Source organism: Accipiter gentilis, chromosome 4 (genome assembly GCF_929443795.1).
Source record: "Accipiter gentilis chromosome 4, bAccGen1.1, whole genome shotgun sequence".
Lineage (NCBI taxonomy): Eukaryota > Metazoa > Chordata > Aves > Accipitriformes > Accipitridae > Astur > Astur gentilis.
Window position 1 is genome coordinate 2322399 of NC_064883.1, and position 20671 is coordinate 2343069.

Consider the following 20671-nt stretch of genomic DNA (forward strand, 5'->3'; position numbering starts at 1 on the left):
TCAGCTCCCACAGACCACTGCACAAATCCACACAGAAATCAAAAATAGTAACATACTTGCTTGACCAAACACTCACAAATGACACTCCTACAGGGCTTTACTCATTATTTAGTATATGGCCTTGTCATGCTTAACTTCCAAATGGCTTCAAGTAACAAAGTGCTGGCCTGGCATACACACACCACCACATGAGTTTAACTGATTAAATTAAAGGGATGGAAGTTTTACAGTTTTGCATGTGGATCCTCAAATCCATTTAAAGCTGATTTACCTCAGCATAGGTTATATTAGGAACAAGTCTAGCCAGTGTCAGAATTGAGAATTACCGCACACAAAGTTGTTGTGGTTTACTCAATTACTTTTAAATCAACTATAAGCTCAAGAGGTGTGAACTCTGCATGTGGAAAAAGCTTTCGTGATACTTGACTGTCTACCTGCAGCATTTTCAACAGGAATAAGGAAGGCTAGATAGATGGCAGAAAATCATCTCTTCCAAATGCAAAATGGTAATGATTTAAAAACTGATCTCTATGCTGGCAGCATGCAGCAATTCAGGTGGCAAAAAGCCAAATCCTTCTCAAACTATAGTTAACTCTTGCTACAGTTAACCCTTGCTACAGTTAAACTCCTGCTAAATGTACATCCACTGGACTTCAGTGTATTCAAAAGAGCAGATTAAGACAACTAAAATGTAGGGGAAACTGTAGGAAATAACACCTAAAAGCAGCTGCTGTCCCTCACAAAGAGTTAATACAGATGAGCAGATGTTTATTAATACTGTTTGTTCACTAAGGAGACTGGCAGGCACTTGCAAACCCTCTCAGGTCTTGGAGAAGAACCTCCAGGAAAGGTCATGAATGATGTTAGTTTGGGGGGAGATTTTTGCTTGCTTTTTAAAGCAGTGAAAATGAAGTGCTGACATTAAGACTGTGACAAATCACACAAGACAGGAAATTCAAAGTTATGTCTGACTCCCCCAGGTTCCCTTTGATACAGCTAGGTTGCATGGTGAATCAGAAGAAGTATCCCTCCTGTATTTGCCATTTCATGCTTTTATTTTTCATTTTATTTGCTTTAGTAATATCCCCTTAAAGCTACTGACACACTTTCCTGACAGGTTTTGGAAGTCATAAGGCCATATCTATCTTCCTTTTTTGAAAGGCTCCTGCCACATGCAGCTTTCCAGACCACTCAGCAGACCCCTCATTTGGGGATGCCACTGGAGAGCTTCCTTCACACTCACACACCTTTTCTGACATCTTATTTTTAATGTTGTTCCTTTTTGATGCAATGAAACACATATTTTGAGAACAACAGTTGTCTGCCTCATGAAGAAGTCCTCAGACCAGTTTAAGAAAAAGGACTGATTTGTTTCTTAAGTATTGTGAACACAAAAGATCTTTCCTTTTCCTTTTCTCCCTAGTGAGGCCGTACAGAAAATACCTGCACAGTTTCAGTTTGCAAATAACAGCAGTTCTGCTCCCCTGCTCTGGTTATTTGTTCACATCCCTCATTGCACTTTCTCCTCCCTCAGAGAGGAATCAGACTGCACCTTTACCATCACCCCCCTCCCCCTCCAAAAGGCCAGTTTGACCCAGAACAGTTCTCCAGTCTAGACAACTATTTGACTACACAAACACAATAAAGAATGTGGTATGAGGAGTGGGAATCCACAGCTAGGGTAATGCAAAACTGCATATTTCGCCACCAGCAGCACTGCTGAGGGCAGAGAAAAGTCTCTGTGGATCTATGCCTGCAGTTACTTCTGGGGCAAGGTCAGGCTGCCCACTGTGCCGGGGACATGGGGGACATGCTCTCTGCTGCTGTCTCCAACCGGAGCGCAGTCTGCTTTCAAATGCCACTCGCCCTGAAACAGAAAATGTCACAGCCCTTCCAGGAGAGTAAACAAGGGCTCTGCAGTTATTTGTTTCTGCCAGGCATCGTCACTGCAAGGGCAGATGGGACTTGCCTAGGACTCATCTGCATGGGTTATGACACTTTGGGGAGCACTCCAAGGATTGATGTTTCTCCCCAGAATTATTTGCAGAGGCACCTCAGGATGGGCCCCATAGCTGTTTAAATCCACTATGAAAGTAGATGGGAGGTTATTTTGACTCCGAAGTGTAGAAAAAGAACTTCTGGTGTCTCAAGTCAGTTTACAACATTTATAGGAGGCATCTGAGAAGACCAGTATTACTCTCCGTGACTGTTTCCTCAGCAGTACACAGTCCTAGCAGATGTCTCCTCTTCATAGGATGCTGAAAGAGTCAGAGCAGTCTTGGTTTTAGAATACACTTTTTTTCAAGAGAAAGGACTACATAAAAGGGACTGATAGTACTGTGAAGCACAGATATCCTCTGTCTGAAGTGAAACGTCTGATTTTGCTGCAGATCTGTAATGTGAGCACAAAAATAAAATTCAGCCAGTCACCCCAATTCTGCTTTGTTTCAGAGGAAAAGTCTGATGACCATTTACCTGAAAATACCACTAGGCTGGGAAAATGCTCTGTAAACCCAGACAAAAGTATTGGTCGAGTTTCACCTTTTGCTCTGAAACTTCCGCTGAACTGTAATTCCCATCTATGATTTCAAAGGGCTTGATTCTGACTACACTTCCTTTCTGGTAAACTGGAAGCATGATCCAGCGGACCAAGGAACAGAACTTTAGTCAAATGAAGCCATACCTAAATAATGGATTCGGGATTTAAAAGAATAAATAAATCAAAAGCAGCCTCAAAATTGAACACAGTAATTGGAATGGGCTGCATCTGTTCAAATACCAGTTTAATTGTCACATTCACAAGTAGGAAATACTTCATAATTATGAAGCACAAAGGGAACAAACAGCATAAGAAAGACATCAAAAGATTTTAGGCACAATGGCATGGTGTGGAGTACGTACATAAATTGCAGCCCTTCTGTTCAGTGTTTTATTTTTACCTAGGTAGAGGAATTAAAACTAAAGTTCCTTGATCTTGTTCCATACACAGCTCTGTATTGTGCCTCTGTACTGGCCCTTCGGAAGTGCACTTTTTGTGTCAATTGCTGAAGTATGTTCAAGTCATGAGTTAGGGGGTGCTTTGTGCCTCTCACCAGGACCCCCACATTCTTTAAGCATGATCTCAGCAACCTATACAGCCAAGACTGGAAGTGACCAGGCAAACTGGCTTCAGCCACAGCTCTAAAGTCCACCTTAAGCAAGGGTGTGCTCCGCACAGGGAGAGTCTCTATCTTGTACAATAGAAAACTATATGCATGTACGCTGGTTGCTACTGAACCAAACCAGAATTTCCATGGTATTTTATAACGCACCAGTAAGTATGGGGAGAAGCTGTGTGTGCACAAAGACTCACAGCTGCCCATTCAAAATAAGCATTTAAATGGATTAACTAGACAACTGTGCTTTCAAACTTGCAATCATTACACAGTTACATGGTTCAGAGGGATTTATAAATATTTGGTTTTCTGGATAAAAGGAGGATATTAGCAGGATTTTTTTTAAGTGCATTCACTGCCACTCTCCCTCCCTCCCAGCCATAAACAAACAAACAAGGAAAGAAAACAAAAACAAGGATGTGTTTAGGGTGCAAAATTTCTAGTCACAATTTAAGACTTCAGGATTTGGGTTTAAGTTTAATATAAAAAGACAATTTAAGAATGCAAGGAGCATAAAAGACCTCATTTTGCTTAGCTTTTTGAAGACCTGTGAACTTGAGGAATATTTGAGGGATCTGGAATTTAAGTTAAAGCATGTACCCTGACCAAAGGATGCTCCTACTATGGTACTAGTTTACCATATAATCTACAGATTCCGGTAAAACAGAATTCTATGTAATTTCTTTCTCTAGACCTGAATATAACCCATCCTTCCGAGTCTGTTTGAAAAACTTTCCAAACAAGAAGTCTCATTTAACAAGTCCACATCTTTAACACACACAGTGGCTTCTCTGTCAGTCACTGATGGGCAAAACATGTTTACGGATAAGCTCTGTTCAGAGTTCCTTTTTACTGTGAGAAGCCATTTTCCTCAAGGAAAATAATATTTATGAACCATTCTGTCCCCACACAAGAAGTTTTGAATGGCAGGTTCAGGAAAACAGTATGAAAAAGAAATTACTCTCCTTCATAATCCATCAGCTCAGCTAAAATAGTAAATCAGAGGAAAGTTAGACTCAAATGTAATCCCTTGGGAGTAGAATCACTTTGAATGGATTTGAGGGAAAATACACATCCTTCTCAAATTCAGTAGCTTGGATGCTTATATTTGTCTCTGTCAAGTTACATGCAAAGAAGCAGAATAACAGAATTTAATACCCTGGGGATATGTTCTCTTGATAGATGCATCTAACTTCCACAACCGTTAATGGGAATTATATACCGAGTATTGAGAAAAGGGCACATGCATAAAAATACACACTTCTAATGATATTCAACCTTAGGAAAACTTTCTTTTGCTGATTTCTGTTGCAGTAATCCTACTGCTGTGGCATGCTGTTAGAGAGTTATCAGATTTCTTGCTAAAGAAATATCTCTACCAACAAAGCAACATCTCCTTTATCTGCCAAAGGTGTATTTGCTAACATATCCCCCAGGTATTAGCTGTTTCTTTTAATGCATTTGCAAATGACTCCCTCCAGTTACCTTTGAGACTATGAATCATTTGCTGGCAATACCATCCTGCTGAAATAAGGGAAAAAGTAATCAGCTTCTTCATTTCTATTTGAGGCTGAAATTCTACTGGGCTTAAAGGAAAATAAAAGCCATGGGTGGAACCTGCCCATTCTGAAATAAGTAGGTGTTTCACCCCTAAGTACATCCTTTGAAAGTTCACTGAAAGGTCCTTACCTTTGCCATTATTTCTAAATCACGTGCGAAGAATTAATTCACTATACTATAAAATTGAGCATTTTAAGGACAGTGTCTTCCGCATGCTTACATGGTCCAGCAGGTAAGCCCCCACATTAAAAAAATTAGACCTGGACACTAAAAAATCTGCATGTAGGAATACAACAATTCTCACTCCATAAAACTATACATGACTCACTGCTTGCAGCAGCCATTCCCCAGCAGGGTTGGCATTATAGCGTAAGGTGAGGACATTCCTACACTAGGTGCAGCTCAGTGGGAAGGAACTTGCCAGTCTAAAATGTTTAGTCTACCTGCCTGAAGATGTGTGAGAGACTGCAGGCTCTTACACTTCATTTATGATGAGGCAGAATAAAATTGTAAATGTGAAATATACACATGGAGTTGGATTTCTAGGGTTTTCCTCTCCCAGTTGCTCTAGATATGGTCATTGTTTCTGTAAACCCACTATTTCAGTTCTCAAACTATATCTTAAGTCATTCTCAAGACCATAATCTTTCACCGGCACTCCAAGACAGCATATATACTTACAAGCTAGTTTAAAAGAAACATTGCAAAGAAGAAACTAATTTAAGTGTCTACAAAACAATTACTTCTATTGAAGGAATTGTTTCAGGGAGAAAGCTGGGAAGACATAAGACAGAAACACAAGATCAAGCGTATCAAGAAGTAGTTCAGAAGCAAACCTTCCATTGCCTCTTAATTTTCATCTGAATATCTCAAATTTCATCCAATTACTTCAATGATTTTTTTCTAACAGCTGAGAATTATGAAAGGCAAATATGATGACACTTCATAAAAGTTTAAATGGTGCAGTTCATTTCTGGCAACAGCGTAACATTCTTCATCCTGCTACCACAGGACAGAAGATGTTTACTGTCACATGTATTAGTTAAATTTAATAGGATAAGATCTTCAGCAGATGCTAATCTGTGATTTTTGAGTGCTGCTATGTCAAATTATACTAGCTGATGTTTAACAGTTTAGAGTCACTGAATGTTTCTGGATATTGGTCATAGCACATCATCATCCTTCATCTGGAGGGCACTTGCTCAACTGTAGAAATCAGTAATAGTCTGCAGGACGTCTAAGGGCTTCTATGAAATGCCTTGATCATTTTAATCAGATGGCAAGTGGATTCATAATTATGTCATGAAAATACTATTTCAACAACTGTCATTGAGGAGGCTGTGCATAACATGGCCATAGTAGCTGAACCACTCAGCATCCTTTTAAACATCACGAGCCAGCTGCATGCTTTGTCATGGTTTCTGGTGTAACTGTTCAGTGACATGGGCAGCTCATTCTCTAAAGCTGTCACTTTGGCATTTTTCACAAATACTGCACTCATGTAGAACACAGTATGTTTTAAAAAGTGTTCTCACAAAACACAACAATTTCTAGCTTTCCAAATGCAGTAATAGCTTATCTTATACTAGAGGAAAGTGCCCCATAGGAATAGAGACATTTTTTTAATTCCTTGGATGCAAGATTTTATAACTCATGCATATTTGAAATATTCTTGCACAGGGCTAGTTAGCAGAGTAGCTTAAGTGTTTGTTACTTCTGGAGATGCTAGTCCTAATTCTGAGAGGGACTTGAGTGATACCAGCCTGGTGGTGGTAACCTGCTGCATCACAGATTCATAGCTTACAGCACCTCTATGCCAGGAAGAGCTGGGATGATATTCCCAGTTTGGCCTTCTGCAAGTAAAATCATTCTACTCAGCTAGTTTCGTAAAGCCCTAACTTCCCTGGGTATATGTTTAAAAAGCAAAACCCTGTCTTGATTTAGAGGGTCACATTGGGAAGTCCATCACATCCTTTGGCAGGGCTCTAACAATGAAATTATCCTGTTCATTAAAAATGCACACCTTGTTTTGGGAGTGATGTAGTTCACCTACAGCTTTCATTTGTTGGAATAGATGCTTGTTCACCTTTCATAATCTCATCCCCCACAGAGTCTAAAATACCAGGTTAGCACAGCTTAACACCTTATTCTCCATCAACTAACTGTGGTGAACTTCCACGTGAGCTCTCCTACCCACAGTTTAGCATTCAGGCAGAGCAGATTTAGCTACGTTGCACTACCTTACATTTGCCTTGAGGCAAATGCTCCCAGTTACTGGTGTTTATGTGATGTGTGGTATCTTATAAAGGCATGGCAAACTACCTGCATATTTGACCAAGTCTGAATCCAGCCAGGGAACAGCAGCTGTAGGTACTATTCCTAATTCTTTTGTTCTTCATATGTTCAAAACCACAACAGTCAGTCATTTTCAAAAGGCAGGCAACATTAATATTAAACTCTTATCTGGAAATGCTAAAAAGGCAGTATGGTTCCCTAAACAAACAGCACTACCTCCTTCCTAACCCACTGCAGGCCTAAGGATAATTGAGTGGAAATTACTGCTCTGGTCGAAGCTACCTACACCTCCATTTCAAAAGCACAAAATGGAAACTTAAAACAAAATCCACCTTTTAAATGGCAGAGTGATGATTGTATGGGTAGTCTAACTACTCATGCTAAGCAACAGCTTGGAAAGGTAGGTGTCAGTGTTTTGTATCTAGGTATGTAGTTACGATAGTGCCTTGTCATTAACTTTCAAGGGTAAGATACTTCAAATAATTAGTGGTTTGCTTCTAGCATTTGCTACCTACCTTCACCCATGAGAAGGCCAATATGTTTCTGACTTCAAACCACCAGTAGGTATGTGCCTGACAATCATACTACAAGTCACCAGAACAAAAAAGCCAAGTCAAGGCAAGTGCGAGTTGGCTGAACCATGAAAAATATATATGTAGACAACTGAGGGAAGAGTTAGACCTTAAATGGTCAAACTGAAGCAAGCTACCAAAGCTTCCCTGTGCCTCACCATTACCTGGCAGCTCCTAGCACACACCCTCTAACCTGAGAAAAATAGGGGAGAAAAAAGTGCTAATTGTATCTTATTGAACTTGGCAGGGTATTTGAGGCTGATGAAAATTTCTGGATGCTCCTAGGGCTTTAATCCAGAATTTCTGTTGAGAAATAACAGTGGTTATGACTCTCTTTGAACCTCAGTTTCCCAATCACAGTAGACCAGTGTTGAAACAATCTCAGTTCATTTCCCACAAGTTCTATAATTGTCTATAGAAACTGTAATTAACAGATCAGTGCATTAATTTTTTGCCACATGTTAAGCAGAACTAGTTGAAACTGTGGAAATTCTAATACAAATAACTGTACTGAAGTTTAATGGTGGCATCAAGAATAAAATGGAGGAAATCGTGGGAAGCTGGAGATCTGGGTTTGGGTCTCCAGAGACTAAGAGACTGAACCCAGGCGTCTCACGTCCTAGCTCACTGCTTTAACCATGGGCCAAGATACAAAAGCTGTTCTCAGTTCTAAGTCACCTCCTCCTCCTCCCACGTCAAAGAATGAGCCTCTAAACCCCTCCAACATGTATAGGAGGAGGTTTCATGCCTAATACAGATACATTAAAATCTTCCTTTTAGGGTCAAGTGCCTATTTTTTAAACAACTCAAAATCTACATGGGATATGCCTGAGTCCTCACTCTGAATCCCATGTTCCTGGATTTTGCTGATTTAATTTGAATTGCATTTTTAGCTTCCTTTATACACATTAAAAGCAGGGGACATGTACATACGAGAAGCTCTAGGCTGCTTCTTGTTGTGCTAATATTCATGGTACCAGTGTGGCCTCAGGGAAGAGTGGGAACAGCAAAGCCCCCAGCCAGGCAGAAACTTCAAGGCAAAAGTATAAAATGTGAGAAGTAAGGAGCGTGTGAAAAAGGAGTTGATGGAGAAAGAAAAACAAAGATGAAGAAACACTTTTCAGTTGTACTCCCTTTTCCAGAATAATTTACCAATCTCTTCCTGCTGAATGTCTTCCTATTTCTATTATCCAGAGGCAAAGAGAAAGCAGATATGGCTTTAGTTACAACCAGATAATGTGGTATTGCTGTTTACATGCAAACTTGGGCTATGCCAGCTTTGCAAGCCTGATGGCCTGGCACTGTACATACCAGATGAGAATACAACAAATGCAATAAAAGGATCAGCTTCCCAGATTTTTGCCTTAAGGCATTCCCTTGTGGTAAAGTTGGGTGAGGAAATGGAAGAACAGACTGAGTGGAAGAGGGGAAATTCAATAGCCCAGAAGCACATATCACTGACCTAGTTACTTTGTGAAAGCTTCACTAAAGAGGCTTACAAAGTCATGACTATTACATGGTCCTCTCTGATCTTTTCATGAGGATGAGAAACGGTTGTTTTCAGTTTAAAAAGGAAAAAAGATCCTGTATGTAAAGTCCCTCTTTGTTGTGCTGTGAACTCCCTGGAGAGAATATCAGTCACCCTGCAGGGGCTGGAATAATGAATGAATCCATCAGGGAACAGGCTTTCTTCTCCTCTGACATGCTTTGGGGGACCACCCGCACACACATCAAGCCTTTCTCTGCAGACTGCAGCCTCTAAAGCCCTGCCCAGTCTCAGCCAGCAAGGATCCTTCCTCTCAGAGCCCATCACTGATGGAGTTTAGATACTCAGCCTAAGGAGTGACATGACCGTGGGCCTCCCACTTTCCGGGCAAAGGCTCTAACCACTGTAGGAAAAGGAGACAATGCAACCATGAAAATCGGTAATGGTAACTGTGGGGAGGTAGAAGGTACACAGCAGGGCAGCTGGCCAACTGCCACAGCACAGTCACTGCAGAATCATAGATCTTGTATGCAGGAGACAAACGAGAAGGGTAATTGGTTGCATGCTTGGGGGCAGAACCAGCCAAAGGAAATAAAGGATCAACCACCTCCTGCATATGACAACTCTTCTCTTGAAATCTTCATGGGTTCCTGATCACAGACTGACAAATTTGTGCTGTTGAAAACCTCATTAAATTCTCCCCATTAGTGAAATACACAAATATATACTTCTTAATTCCTGCACTCTTTCTATGAATTTCTCAAGAAGAATGGGGCACCCTGGAGTCACTACACAGTCATGTTACAGGAAAGCTTAAGATAGCTATGGAGGTCAGGGGGGAGCATCCTGAGAGCAGGAAGCAACCAACTGTCATGTGAACTCCATAAGCAACTCAGTGCTGGTCAGATGCTGAACTCCTGCATGTGATTTTATTGTCTTTCCAGCTTAACACTATTGATAACATAATGAAGAAGATACATCCTTAATTGTGTGTATTTTTACAGTGCAGCCCATTTTAGGGTAAAAGGTAAAAAAAAAAAGCAGCCTATGTAAAGTCTTGCTCAGGATAACAGAGAAGTGCTACCCCATGTTAATTAATAGCTTTACAGTGAATTGAAAAAACTAACATGTAGCTACAGACTTCCCTTTAGCAGTGGCCTGAAATCAAATAATAGATACTAATTGTCTAATGAAGGAATATTTTAAGAGACTAGGCAGCTGGAGAAAAAAACTGGAAAGGGAAAAAGTGTAGTTACATCTACCATATTTCCCCAAGCATGCACTTTAAGGGACAGAAGATATTCACACATACTACTCTCCTGGGGCGTTCTTAAGCGCACAAGGTATGCTAAGTCCTGATGTAACTATGACTTCAGATTTGCTCCAGCCACAAAGCTCCCAAAGCATATGGAAGTTGGTCAGAACAGCCAGGTAACACTAAAAACAAGGGGAGCAGTCAAAATGGTAAGAAATTTCAGCTCCCTTTGAGCATGAAAACTTTTCTTAAACTGTTGCCTAAGCCATGCTATCAAAATCACTGCTGTTCTGCAGCTTTATATAGCAAGCGGTTAATAGTATCTGAGCTACTAATTAGACCTCAAGGATCACACTGGATCAGCATCTCAAGACACATAAGAGTCTTGGACAGCTGATTCTGCTTCCTTCCCTAAAAATAAGAAGTCATATTAGTCAATATCAGACAACTACCCATTAGTAATCGTCTGTGGTCTGTTTCAAAGTTCACCTCTTGTACAGCAACATTAAAAATGTGGTTCTATTAGTTAGTGAGATGAAATCTACAAAATTACTACATTATCATCCAAAAGCCCAAGGCACCACCTAACCATGCCAACAGGTGACGTATACGCATGATGTGCTTACTCCCATTCTGGGATGCAGAATCCCCAGAAGGATTAAAACCAGAGGGAGGTGGCTCACCTGCATCTCACATCTAAAATATTTAGACCCAGGAGAACTACAGGTTAACTCTTGGAAAATCTAACTGAACCCCCTTTTCTTTCTAAGTCAATAAAATGAGTACTAGCTCACTTATGACCCTTCTGGGTGAAACATTAAGCAAAATTAAAAACCAATACACATTCTGAGGAGGAGTTTGCCCCTTAGTCCTCATTTCCCATTCTTCACTTTGCTTCCTCATTAAATACACTAGCACTAGCAGCTTATCAGTGATGAGGAAGCTTCAGTTTTCATACAGCTTGGGAAACGTACACGACTGCTTTCGAAGGAAAGGCCTGGTCTCAATGAGAAATCATCCCTCTTACACATTTCTCTTTTTTTGCGACTACCTATCCCAAACCAATTAATCTCCATCATCCAAAATTCTCCTCCCATGATTCTTCCTGCACAAAAATCCTTATTGATACATTACAAGAAGTTTGGAAGCCTCTTCTTTCCCCTGATGGCCTGAAATCTCTCTTTCCTAATGTTCTGAGGACTTCAAAATACTGCAGTCAAATTACTATTTTGCTCCAAGAAAGAGAAACAGATCACTCTGGCTCCTGTAAGACTGATATCACAAAAGCCCCCTCAAGGGAATTACAGCTTCATAACATACAGTTGCCTACTATTTATTCCATGGCCAGATTCTCAGCTGGTATAAATCAGGGCAGGTTCCTTGCCTGCAACAGAGTAAAGCTGATTTATGCCAGCTGACAATCTGGCCCTGCATGTGTTCCACTTGCACAATGCTAGTTTTTAAAGAAAGAGGCCCATTAAAGTGCCCCAGGCACATAAGAACCACACTTGGGTATTTACTTGGAAAATGTTGCTCTGAAGAGTAAGACTGTGAAACCTTCCTGCTGCTCTCTGAGTATGTACTGTTCAAATTAACTCGCTTTTCTAACAGAAGGAAGTCTCTAAGCCCTGACAGCGCCAACATGACCTCAGGAACACAAGATAGATTTTCTAATGTCTTCTGCATAGAACAGTTTTTTAAACTGAGTGTAAATGCTGAATTAAATGAACCCCACAGGTATAACAATGCAATGTTTTGGAGGAACCGATCAACTGCACAGGGGGCAGAGGCTACCTTTCAAAACTTGTATTACTGGTGACTATAACCAAGCCAGAAAGAATGTGGTGTGACTTTCAAATCACTGGCTGAGTTTAGGCTTTGGCTGCTTGATAAGTTTTTCTTTTTTACCTTAAAACCTCAGGTGCCTACTTACAAAGCAGGGCAACAGTTCTTTTGAGGGTGTGGGCCAAAGTCGTTTTGTACAAACAGAAAGTATGTAGGAAATAGAAGACAGCTTTCTAATACCTCTGATTCCAGATTACCACTTCAAAGGCACAATGTTAATCCTAGGTGTCATTGTAGTGATGCATCTGCTGGGTTGTAAACTGAAGCATGCTTTAAGTGCCCGGAAGCAGACTCCTTTATCTGTTCCTGAATTTCAGTCAAATTTTTGTCAAAATACTACGCTGGGTGAGTGGAGAACTGGAATCCTGGAATCAGATCATCAGGACTGTTAGTAATAAAAATTGTGGTTCCTTTGTATGACAGAAATTTCTGAATACAGCTTGTTATTATGATACAAAACAAAGACTAGAAGACACCAGTTATTCAGAGCACTGCCATTCCCACTCAACAAGTAGAAAACGAACACAAGGCTACAGGTCAACCTAAAAAACAGTCAGGAAAATATTTTTCCTGCCCCACAAAGTGCGGTAACATTTCATACATTTTCATATTCACAACCAGAGTGACACTAAAATCATTCGAAGTGGTGGGTGTGGGGGTGTTGGTGCATGCATGCACAACGAGAGAGTGACAGCCCTCCAATATCCTGGGGAGAGTGGATAGGGGGAGCTCCAGATTCAAATGTGCATTCTATGAGTCAGACCAGGCAATTGGTGCTGCCTTTCTTCCATCCTTGACCAGTGATTATTCTATTTATTGATTAATGATGATTTCTCTTTCTCTCTCTATCTTTCTAGATCAGAAATTCCACCGTGGACTAAGGGGGGGGGGGGGGGGGGGGGGCGGGGAAGGCTTCCTGATGAAAGTTTAATGGAAACTGGTACATTTCCACAAATTGTTTCAGTTTTGACAAATCAGCATTTTCCTATGAAAAACATTGTCAAAAAACTCTCAACCAGCTCTAATTCTAACCAGATTAATGCAGGGATGAATGCCAGCAGGAAGTTCTTGCTAAAAACCAGTTGTCTGAGCAAAGGAAAACTACTCCTTCCCCAGATGATCTTCCCAGAGGTGAAAAGGCTTTAAAGCCCAGATGAAAAAAAGGACAGGTAGCTCCAGCTGTAACAACCACAATGGCTTTCAGAGCAAGAGAAAGAGCAAGGAAACGGCATATTAAAAAAAAAAAAAAGCACAAACACGGACAAATTGGCAACTAGTATTTCTCCTGCCGCTGCTAATGTTACTGTTCCTTAAAATCCGAAAGAGTTGCTAAACTTTGCAGCAATGCAAACAAATGGACATTAGTCCCTGACTCAGGAATTCCTATGTACTGTGGGGCAGACCCCTTAATACAGGCTCCAATTTAAATTCTGCTTAAATCCCTAGAAGTTAATGGACACAAACAGACAAGGGTATGCTGTCACCAGCAGAAATAGAATTAAGAAACTCCTGGTGAGATTTGTTAGTTCTAACTCCTACTTTGGACAAGTTTTTCATCACTGGATGGTGTTTGAAGTGGTTAGCTCTCTCTACATATCTTACCCTAAACATCTGTACAATAACTAAATCTCTGTTCTTTCAGGCAGTAGGATATAAATGGTTGTACTCAACCACTACCAGTGCTGCTGCTCTGTCTTTATGCCAGAATGAAGACATACTATGAAAAATAACTGTTGAAGACTTAGCTGGGTCACTGTGAACCCAATCTTGCAAGTATTTGGTATTAACTTATTGCATACAGTGGCATACAGATCAGCGGCATTTGCCTTAACTACAATGCCCTGCCCCAGGGTGTATGCCTGCTCCTTGCTGTAAAAGCAATCTATCCCCTGTAGTAAGAAGTTTCTCCACTGTTTCTTAATACAACTCTGACCACTTCCATCTGCCATTGACATTAAACTTCAAAAGGGCTTATAACTAGTCTGTTGAAAACCAGGCATAGTCTTTCTGATTTATTTTGGTCTATTTTAACCTTCCATAATTAGAGTTCATAAAAAAGCAGAAGTATTTTGTTGTGACCTTTTATTTTATTCTTGATTATAAGAGTTTAGAAAACAGTTCCCATTATCCTATAGGGAAAAAGACACCACCCCCCCCCCCGCCTCTAACCCCAACAAAATTTAAGGCTAAAGACCTATTAAGTAAACCAAAATCTCAGCACTAAATATCTTCGACTAGGACTCAGCCAGCTTTCTTTTTCATAACACGACTGGCTCTCCACTACTCCATGCTGGAAACCCCTTGTACTCTCCAACATCTGCACAGAACTAGTTGGTATCTCAGTCCATTTTACTGAGTTCACAATGTTCTGGCAATACAAACTATCTGATGTCCCTGGGATGTGCCTACCTGGTAATTTCCCCTGAGTCAAAGGGCTCCTATGTGGCACCACTGGTCTCCCATCTGCTTCAGGACATCCCTTTTGTTCCTCGGCTCACCAGGTGCCAGAGGGGCTGTGGGGACCACGGGCAGACCAGGACTGTAACAACTCACCTTCCTCCTGCTGGTCCCAGGACCATGGGGCCACAAAGGTGGCTGGAAGCCCTGACTTTCACTGCACCACCAACACTCAACTGTAGGCATGCCAGCCAGTGTGGAGACTGCACGGATCACTTTCAGACCAAAATCTGTCATAGCACTACTGATAATACTTCATACCTAGCTGATACTAATGCAGCCTATTATGCAAAATCCAAGAGAGTAACAAATTGGGCCCAACCAGTTGGTTTTGCTCATTCTTGCTATACTGTAAGTGAGCCACAGCTCTTCTGAGGTCAGAGGAGTGACAGTGATGCAAAGTGAATGCTAGCAAAGTGCATATAGCACAGACATACATTATTGAGAAAAAAAAAGCTCCTATGCCACAAATTCAAAAATATCATCTTAAAACTTTCCTGCAGAGGAAATACAAGCAAGCATGGGGAACTCCAACAACTGGTAGTACAGTGATACTACACTCTTTTTCCTCCCCTCAAAAGAGCAACTCCTTTCTAAAAGCCTAGTCCTAAAAAAACCCCAAAATGAAACAATGAAGAATTTTCCTTCTGATAAGAGCCTGACACCATCTTTGCTCCTAAGTTCAGAATTAACCTTGTCACAATGACAACTTTTATCAGCCACCTTTATAGCATACTGCATCTTTGAAACTGTAGCAATTCATCCCTGAAAGGACTATTTCATTTTGAAGCAATGCTGTTTGGCTAAATGTAGGCCACATAATAGTAAGTGTTTATAACATATAAGTGAAAAAATATCATTAATATGAAAAAAATCTGAATTATTCTAAAACGGTAACCTTTTTTTGAAATTACTTTTGAAACTGTTTCAGGAAACTTATACGCTATAACTCTATGTAACTCTACTAATGCTAATGGAACTACATTCACTTGCAGCTGCTTAAGATCTGGCTCATCATTTTTTATTAGAAACTATTCCTATATGGAATTCACCACCTGAATATTATAGAAGCGTCTTAATGCCAAGGAGCTCAAAGTAGCAATTAAATAAAAGTGATTTTCAAAGTCTTAGGTATAAAAGTCTTAGAATTCAAGGATACCCCATAAATAGAAGAAAATGCAATAATATCTATGTTCTGTTCTTAATTCCCTTCTGAAATAACTGGAAATTTGCCAGTTTTAATGGGGGGCAGAAATGCATTTTAGATTCGATCATGTTACAAACATGTTCCACCATGTTTATTCTCATACTTCCCTCTTGCAAATATCTGAAGCTCTAAATTTGATTCTGTTACTATAAAATTAACTGACTATGATATGGCTTTTAAAAAATAAGGAGACAATAATGCAAGTAGAGTTTGGCAGAATGGAGAAATTAAGTTCCTGATGTTCAGAAATGAACAATTATTACACAGATTATTCCAAGGAACAAATATCTGGTTTTGATACCCCAAAGATAAATTACCGATTCATATTCACTTGGATACAGCAGCGTTGACTTCTTATGTGGGCAACTGCTGGTTTGCACTGCCATTTATTGATTAAATGCTCAATACAGCATTCACAATCATTCAGAAAAATCACACCTTGTCCCTCCTTCATTCTATGGAAAAAAATTCAATTACTTGTGTGTAGTACAGGACATGACAGCATCTTTTTCAAAGTAGATAGTTCCTACTGGACCTGCTCATGAATTTGTGGTTTTGTCCAGAATCTTTATGGGAATGTGTCATTCCTGTCTAATATTTTGCTGTGAAGAATGTTAAAATGAAATTTTAGCTGGAGCTGTATTAACCTCTTCACCAAGAGCCAGCTGGTTAGTAGACATAGCTGGGAATTGAGCTTTCCTGAGTCTGGTATCTCTCCTGCCCCATCCTCACTGAACTGCTGAGCTATTGATTATTACAAAGTAGGTAGCTCTTTTTACTGTTTTGTTTTCCCCCAAACATTTGGCAGCTCTAGTTTTCATTTGGATGCCAAATGACAACCAATATCCAAACCTCACACTTTCTGTCCCCACAGAACTGTTGTCTTCTGACCAACTCTCCCTGTTACAGACACAATAGAATCCTATGGTGAATATTGAAACAACTTTTGGAGCTATAGGATAGATTATCTGACAACAGGTCTACTCAGTTTTGTAGGGTATAGATGATGATCAGTACGAAAAATACTGAATTGTAACCACTCTATACATTTTTTCCTCACTGGACCTATGACAAGAAAGAAGAACAAACTCTTAAGCTATCTCCATTTTTAAAATCTGCCTGTAGTTTGAGACTGTCTATACTGGCTGAGTGAAAAAAAGCTTAATAATAAATAACACAAGATTAACAAAAGTGGAGCTTTTTAATTTAAAGCTTTTTGTGATAGGAATCTGCAAAAAAATTGGGGCTGGGGTTGAAATAAAAGCCATCACTAGTTGAGTATGATTTATATTAATCAGAAATAATATGTATCAAAATCAACAAGAAGCTGCACACCTCAAATTTAAAATAATATCATTTTGAGCCCTGGGACGCCATAGTGTCTTATTCTTAAACTGTTTGGTTTTTTTTTTTTTCATTGGCCCTAAGCTTCCATGAGTAACTTTGCAGGTATGTAAAACCTGTTGACTTTGACAGGATTATTAATGAAGCGTGAAGTTATTCATACCGTACATAGCTATTGGCAGTAACTATACAAGAGCTATCTAGTTTATGTTATTATGTTTTAGGAACAATTTCGAGATCATTATTGACCGTGAATGGACCACAAGGGAGAATCAGAGGGCACAGAGCAAAGTTTGTAGAAGCCCAGATGTCTGCACATCTTATCTGAAGGCTAAAACTAGACGTGATATCACAAGACTTCTCAGAAATCTACTTAATTCTTCAAAACTGTTTCAGATGTAGTTTTGCTGTAACCTGATGTTCTCTTTTTAGGTTCACCAGTTGTGCTGCAACACGATTTAGGGCCTAACCTCGCAGTTACAGATGTTGGTTCACGTAGGTGGGTTAGTACCGGTAGGATGGAGACCAAAAGCTCCTCGGGGCAGAGACCTTGTTTTTGCAGCGGCGCCTTAAGCTCTCAGTACCTTCCAAATTATCCCATGAAGACTACTGCAAGCCACAGCCTCAAAAACCTATTTAAGGACGTCTTGGTAAAAACAGAATAAGGGATGTAAAGTGTCCCTAGAAGCAACACGAGCACTAAGCGCCACGAGAATGACTGCCACTCTCAGTCCAACTGCTCGCACTCGCGGCTTAATTCTGCTGCAGGCAGAAACTCACGTATCCAGCAACTCTGGTAAGCAGCCGCAGATCCACGCAGCAGCGAGCTCCGTGGCCACGCACAGGCCTTCAGCCCCGAGAGCCGGCACGGCACGCACCGCCTCAGGCCATGGCCCGCCCCGGGCACCTTCCAGCCCCGCGCCCCGCGGGTCCGCGGGCAGAGCTGGTCCCCGCCCCGCAGGACACGGCAGAAGCGGCGCCGGGGGCTGGATCCCGCACCCGCCAGCACGGGCCGAGGGGGGCGGCAGGCGCGGGCCGCGGCCGGCTGGTTGCCCCCGGGCCCGCCGCCCCCGGGCACGCGGTGCGGCCCGGCACCAGGTGCGGGAGCTGCGGCGGCGGCCGCAGGGCCAAGCGGCCGCTCCCCCGCCGCCCCGGGGACAGCGGTCAGCTCCCGAGCCGCCCTCTCCGGGCTCCTCCGGCCGGACCAGACCCTGCCGCATTTCCTGCCCCGTCCCCTCTTCTCTCCCCGCTTTTCCCTCCACGGACGAACCTCGGCTTTTGCCGCGACCCCCCCAGGTTCCCAGTCCTTTCTTCCCCGCTTACTTTGCAGCAGGGCAATACACAAGCACGCTCACCCCTCCCGAAATGCTCCCAGCCTCAAAACTTTCTTAGCAACCGCGTCCCCCCCTCCCCTTCCCGCGGCGGACGCCTGCCTCCTCCCTCCCTCCTGCCCCGCTCCGTTCCTGCCCGCGGCCCGAGCAACTGTCAAGCGGGAGCGCTGGGCCGGCGCACACTTACCCCGAAGCAGAGCGGGGACCCAGCTGCCCAGGAGGACCCAGAGGCAAACGCGCAGAAGCAGCCGCCGCAGGCTCCTCGGCAGACGGGGAGTCATCGCGGAGCCCGATCGGCATAGACGGCGAGCCGCGGGCGGGGCGCGGGGGGCCGCCGGGCCGGGCCGGGCCGGGGCGGGGCGGGCAGCGGGGGGAGGCGGCGGCAGCGGCGGCGGGGCTGGCAGGGCGGCGGGGGAGCGGGCTGCGCGGCTCCGCTGCTCGGGACTGCGGGTGACTCACTGAAAACTTCACTTCGGCGCTGCAGGGGAAACAGGAAATCTTAAACTTCGCAAACAGCTGGGCAGGACTTCTTACTCTTACAGTAGTTCCTTCTCCCCCTTCCCACAGTCACCCCCTCCCCTGTGCTCGCCCTTTTTTTTTTTTTTTTTTTTTTTTTTTTTAACATGAAACCTCACCCAGTTTGGTGTCAATCATCTGCCAGAGGCCAGCCCCTCTCAGGTCTGGCTCTCCCACCACAAGCGCGGCGGGGCCAGCCCCGACGTGCAGCCCAGATCCCGGAGCCTGCCTCCCTCCCGAGGCGGGGACCGGGGACGGCCGCCCGCCCGCGCTGCCGGGCCCCGGAGCGGCGGCGTGGCTTCCGAGGGGGCTCAAGGTCGACGGGAGACCGCCAGCTCGAACGGTTCCATCTCCCCACGAGTTGACAAGGGCCCAGTCCTGTCGTCTGGGACACGGGGGCTTCCCAGAGCTCCTCCTTGCATCCGTATCCCTGACCTTATCGATGCTGCCGCAGCCCATTTCCCCTGCTGCAGACCTGGTATTGGGCAGACGGACATAAGGCCCAGATGAACCAAAGCAGGGGGGCAGGGGAGGTTGAAGTCAGGGTAATAACAGGAGACCTTCACACTGACTAGCGGGGCGCTCAGCTCGCAGATGTCAAAGCTGACAGACGATTTGTCACCTGCCTCTTTTCTTGCATTTTGATCCCAAATGGGCTGGACGCGCACCACTTGGTCCCAAATTGCTGCATAGGTGACACAGATGAAGTTCTTCTCCATCACTCTCTGAAGCAGGTTTAGCTTTTACCAGAGATTTTCCCTTCTCCGAAAGGGAGAAATCACACATTGGATTCAGGGAATAGGACCACACTGGTGATGCCAGCTTTGCATGGCCCAAGCAGAGACCGTAAGAACCTGAATAAAGCCTGACCTTTCTGCCAATATGAACCCAGCCATTGCATAGCCAGCAGTTGCCTTGAGAGTCATTTTTGGTTCACAGTCTTCCTTCCTCTCTGAGTTAAATGGCTGGGCATTGATTGAAAGATAAACTGATGCACATGGGGTTAATCTGAGGGTGTCTGTTCAAATTTTGGTGATTTGCTTTTGTCTTGGTTACAGCACTAGTTAGAGATACAGATCTGGGTATTTCAGAAAAAGGGCTAAGCCCTCAGGGGCAATATATGTAACCATGCTCTGAATGTCCCAGATCAACTCTGTATGAATTTGGAAATGTTTGCATAATGCATTTAATTGGCCTATAACAGACATAAAAAATCTCATTGTGATTTTATGTAAATTTAGTTTTAAAAACTCCCTAAATGCATATTTTCACAGTGCAGTCCCAGTTTATGATGCAAATTCTCATAAACCTCTCCAAAAGCATTTTCCACCCTGCACCCCCTTTAAATACAGTCAAGATTCACTCAAACACAGTCACCACCTTCCAGAGGTAAGAAAAATGTTGGACTCCCTTTTGAGTGCAGACTGGAGTGTTCTTATCAGTTCCTGTGCACCAGCCCTGTGCTAGAAGTTGGCTGTGTTTTCAGTAATCCACTTAAACGAAAACATTTCTCAAGCCTCATCAGTATATACTGTATACTGTATGCACTTCTCTCTCCTTGTAGCTGTCAAGCTGGAGGTGCCGAAGAGTTGCTGTTTTCTTACAAAGTTGGCTGTGTATACTGTTATCTCCTGTTAGTTTTTGGTGA

General features: G+C 42.7%; 1 protein-coding gene across 2 annotated transcripts in view; it reads right to left on the reverse strand.

The window, feature by feature from the left end:
• TGFBR2 (transforming growth factor beta receptor 2) overlaps nt 1-18848 on the reverse strand; it is a 66282-nt gene extending 47434 nt beyond the window's left edge. Inside the window, exon 1 of one of the 2 annotated variants that reach the window (XM_049798696.1) lies at nt 18695-18848. In XM_049798696.1, coding sequence (XP_049654653.1) covers nt 18695-18788 — 94 coding nt within the window. In that variant the 5' untranslated portion in view covers nt 18789-18848. Of the gene's footprint in view, nt 1-18499; nt 18527-18694 lie in introns of those variants that run through there. The other variant, XM_049798697.1, reaches the window with a different exon arrangement.
• Nucleotides 18849-20671: the final 1823 nt, after the last annotated feature.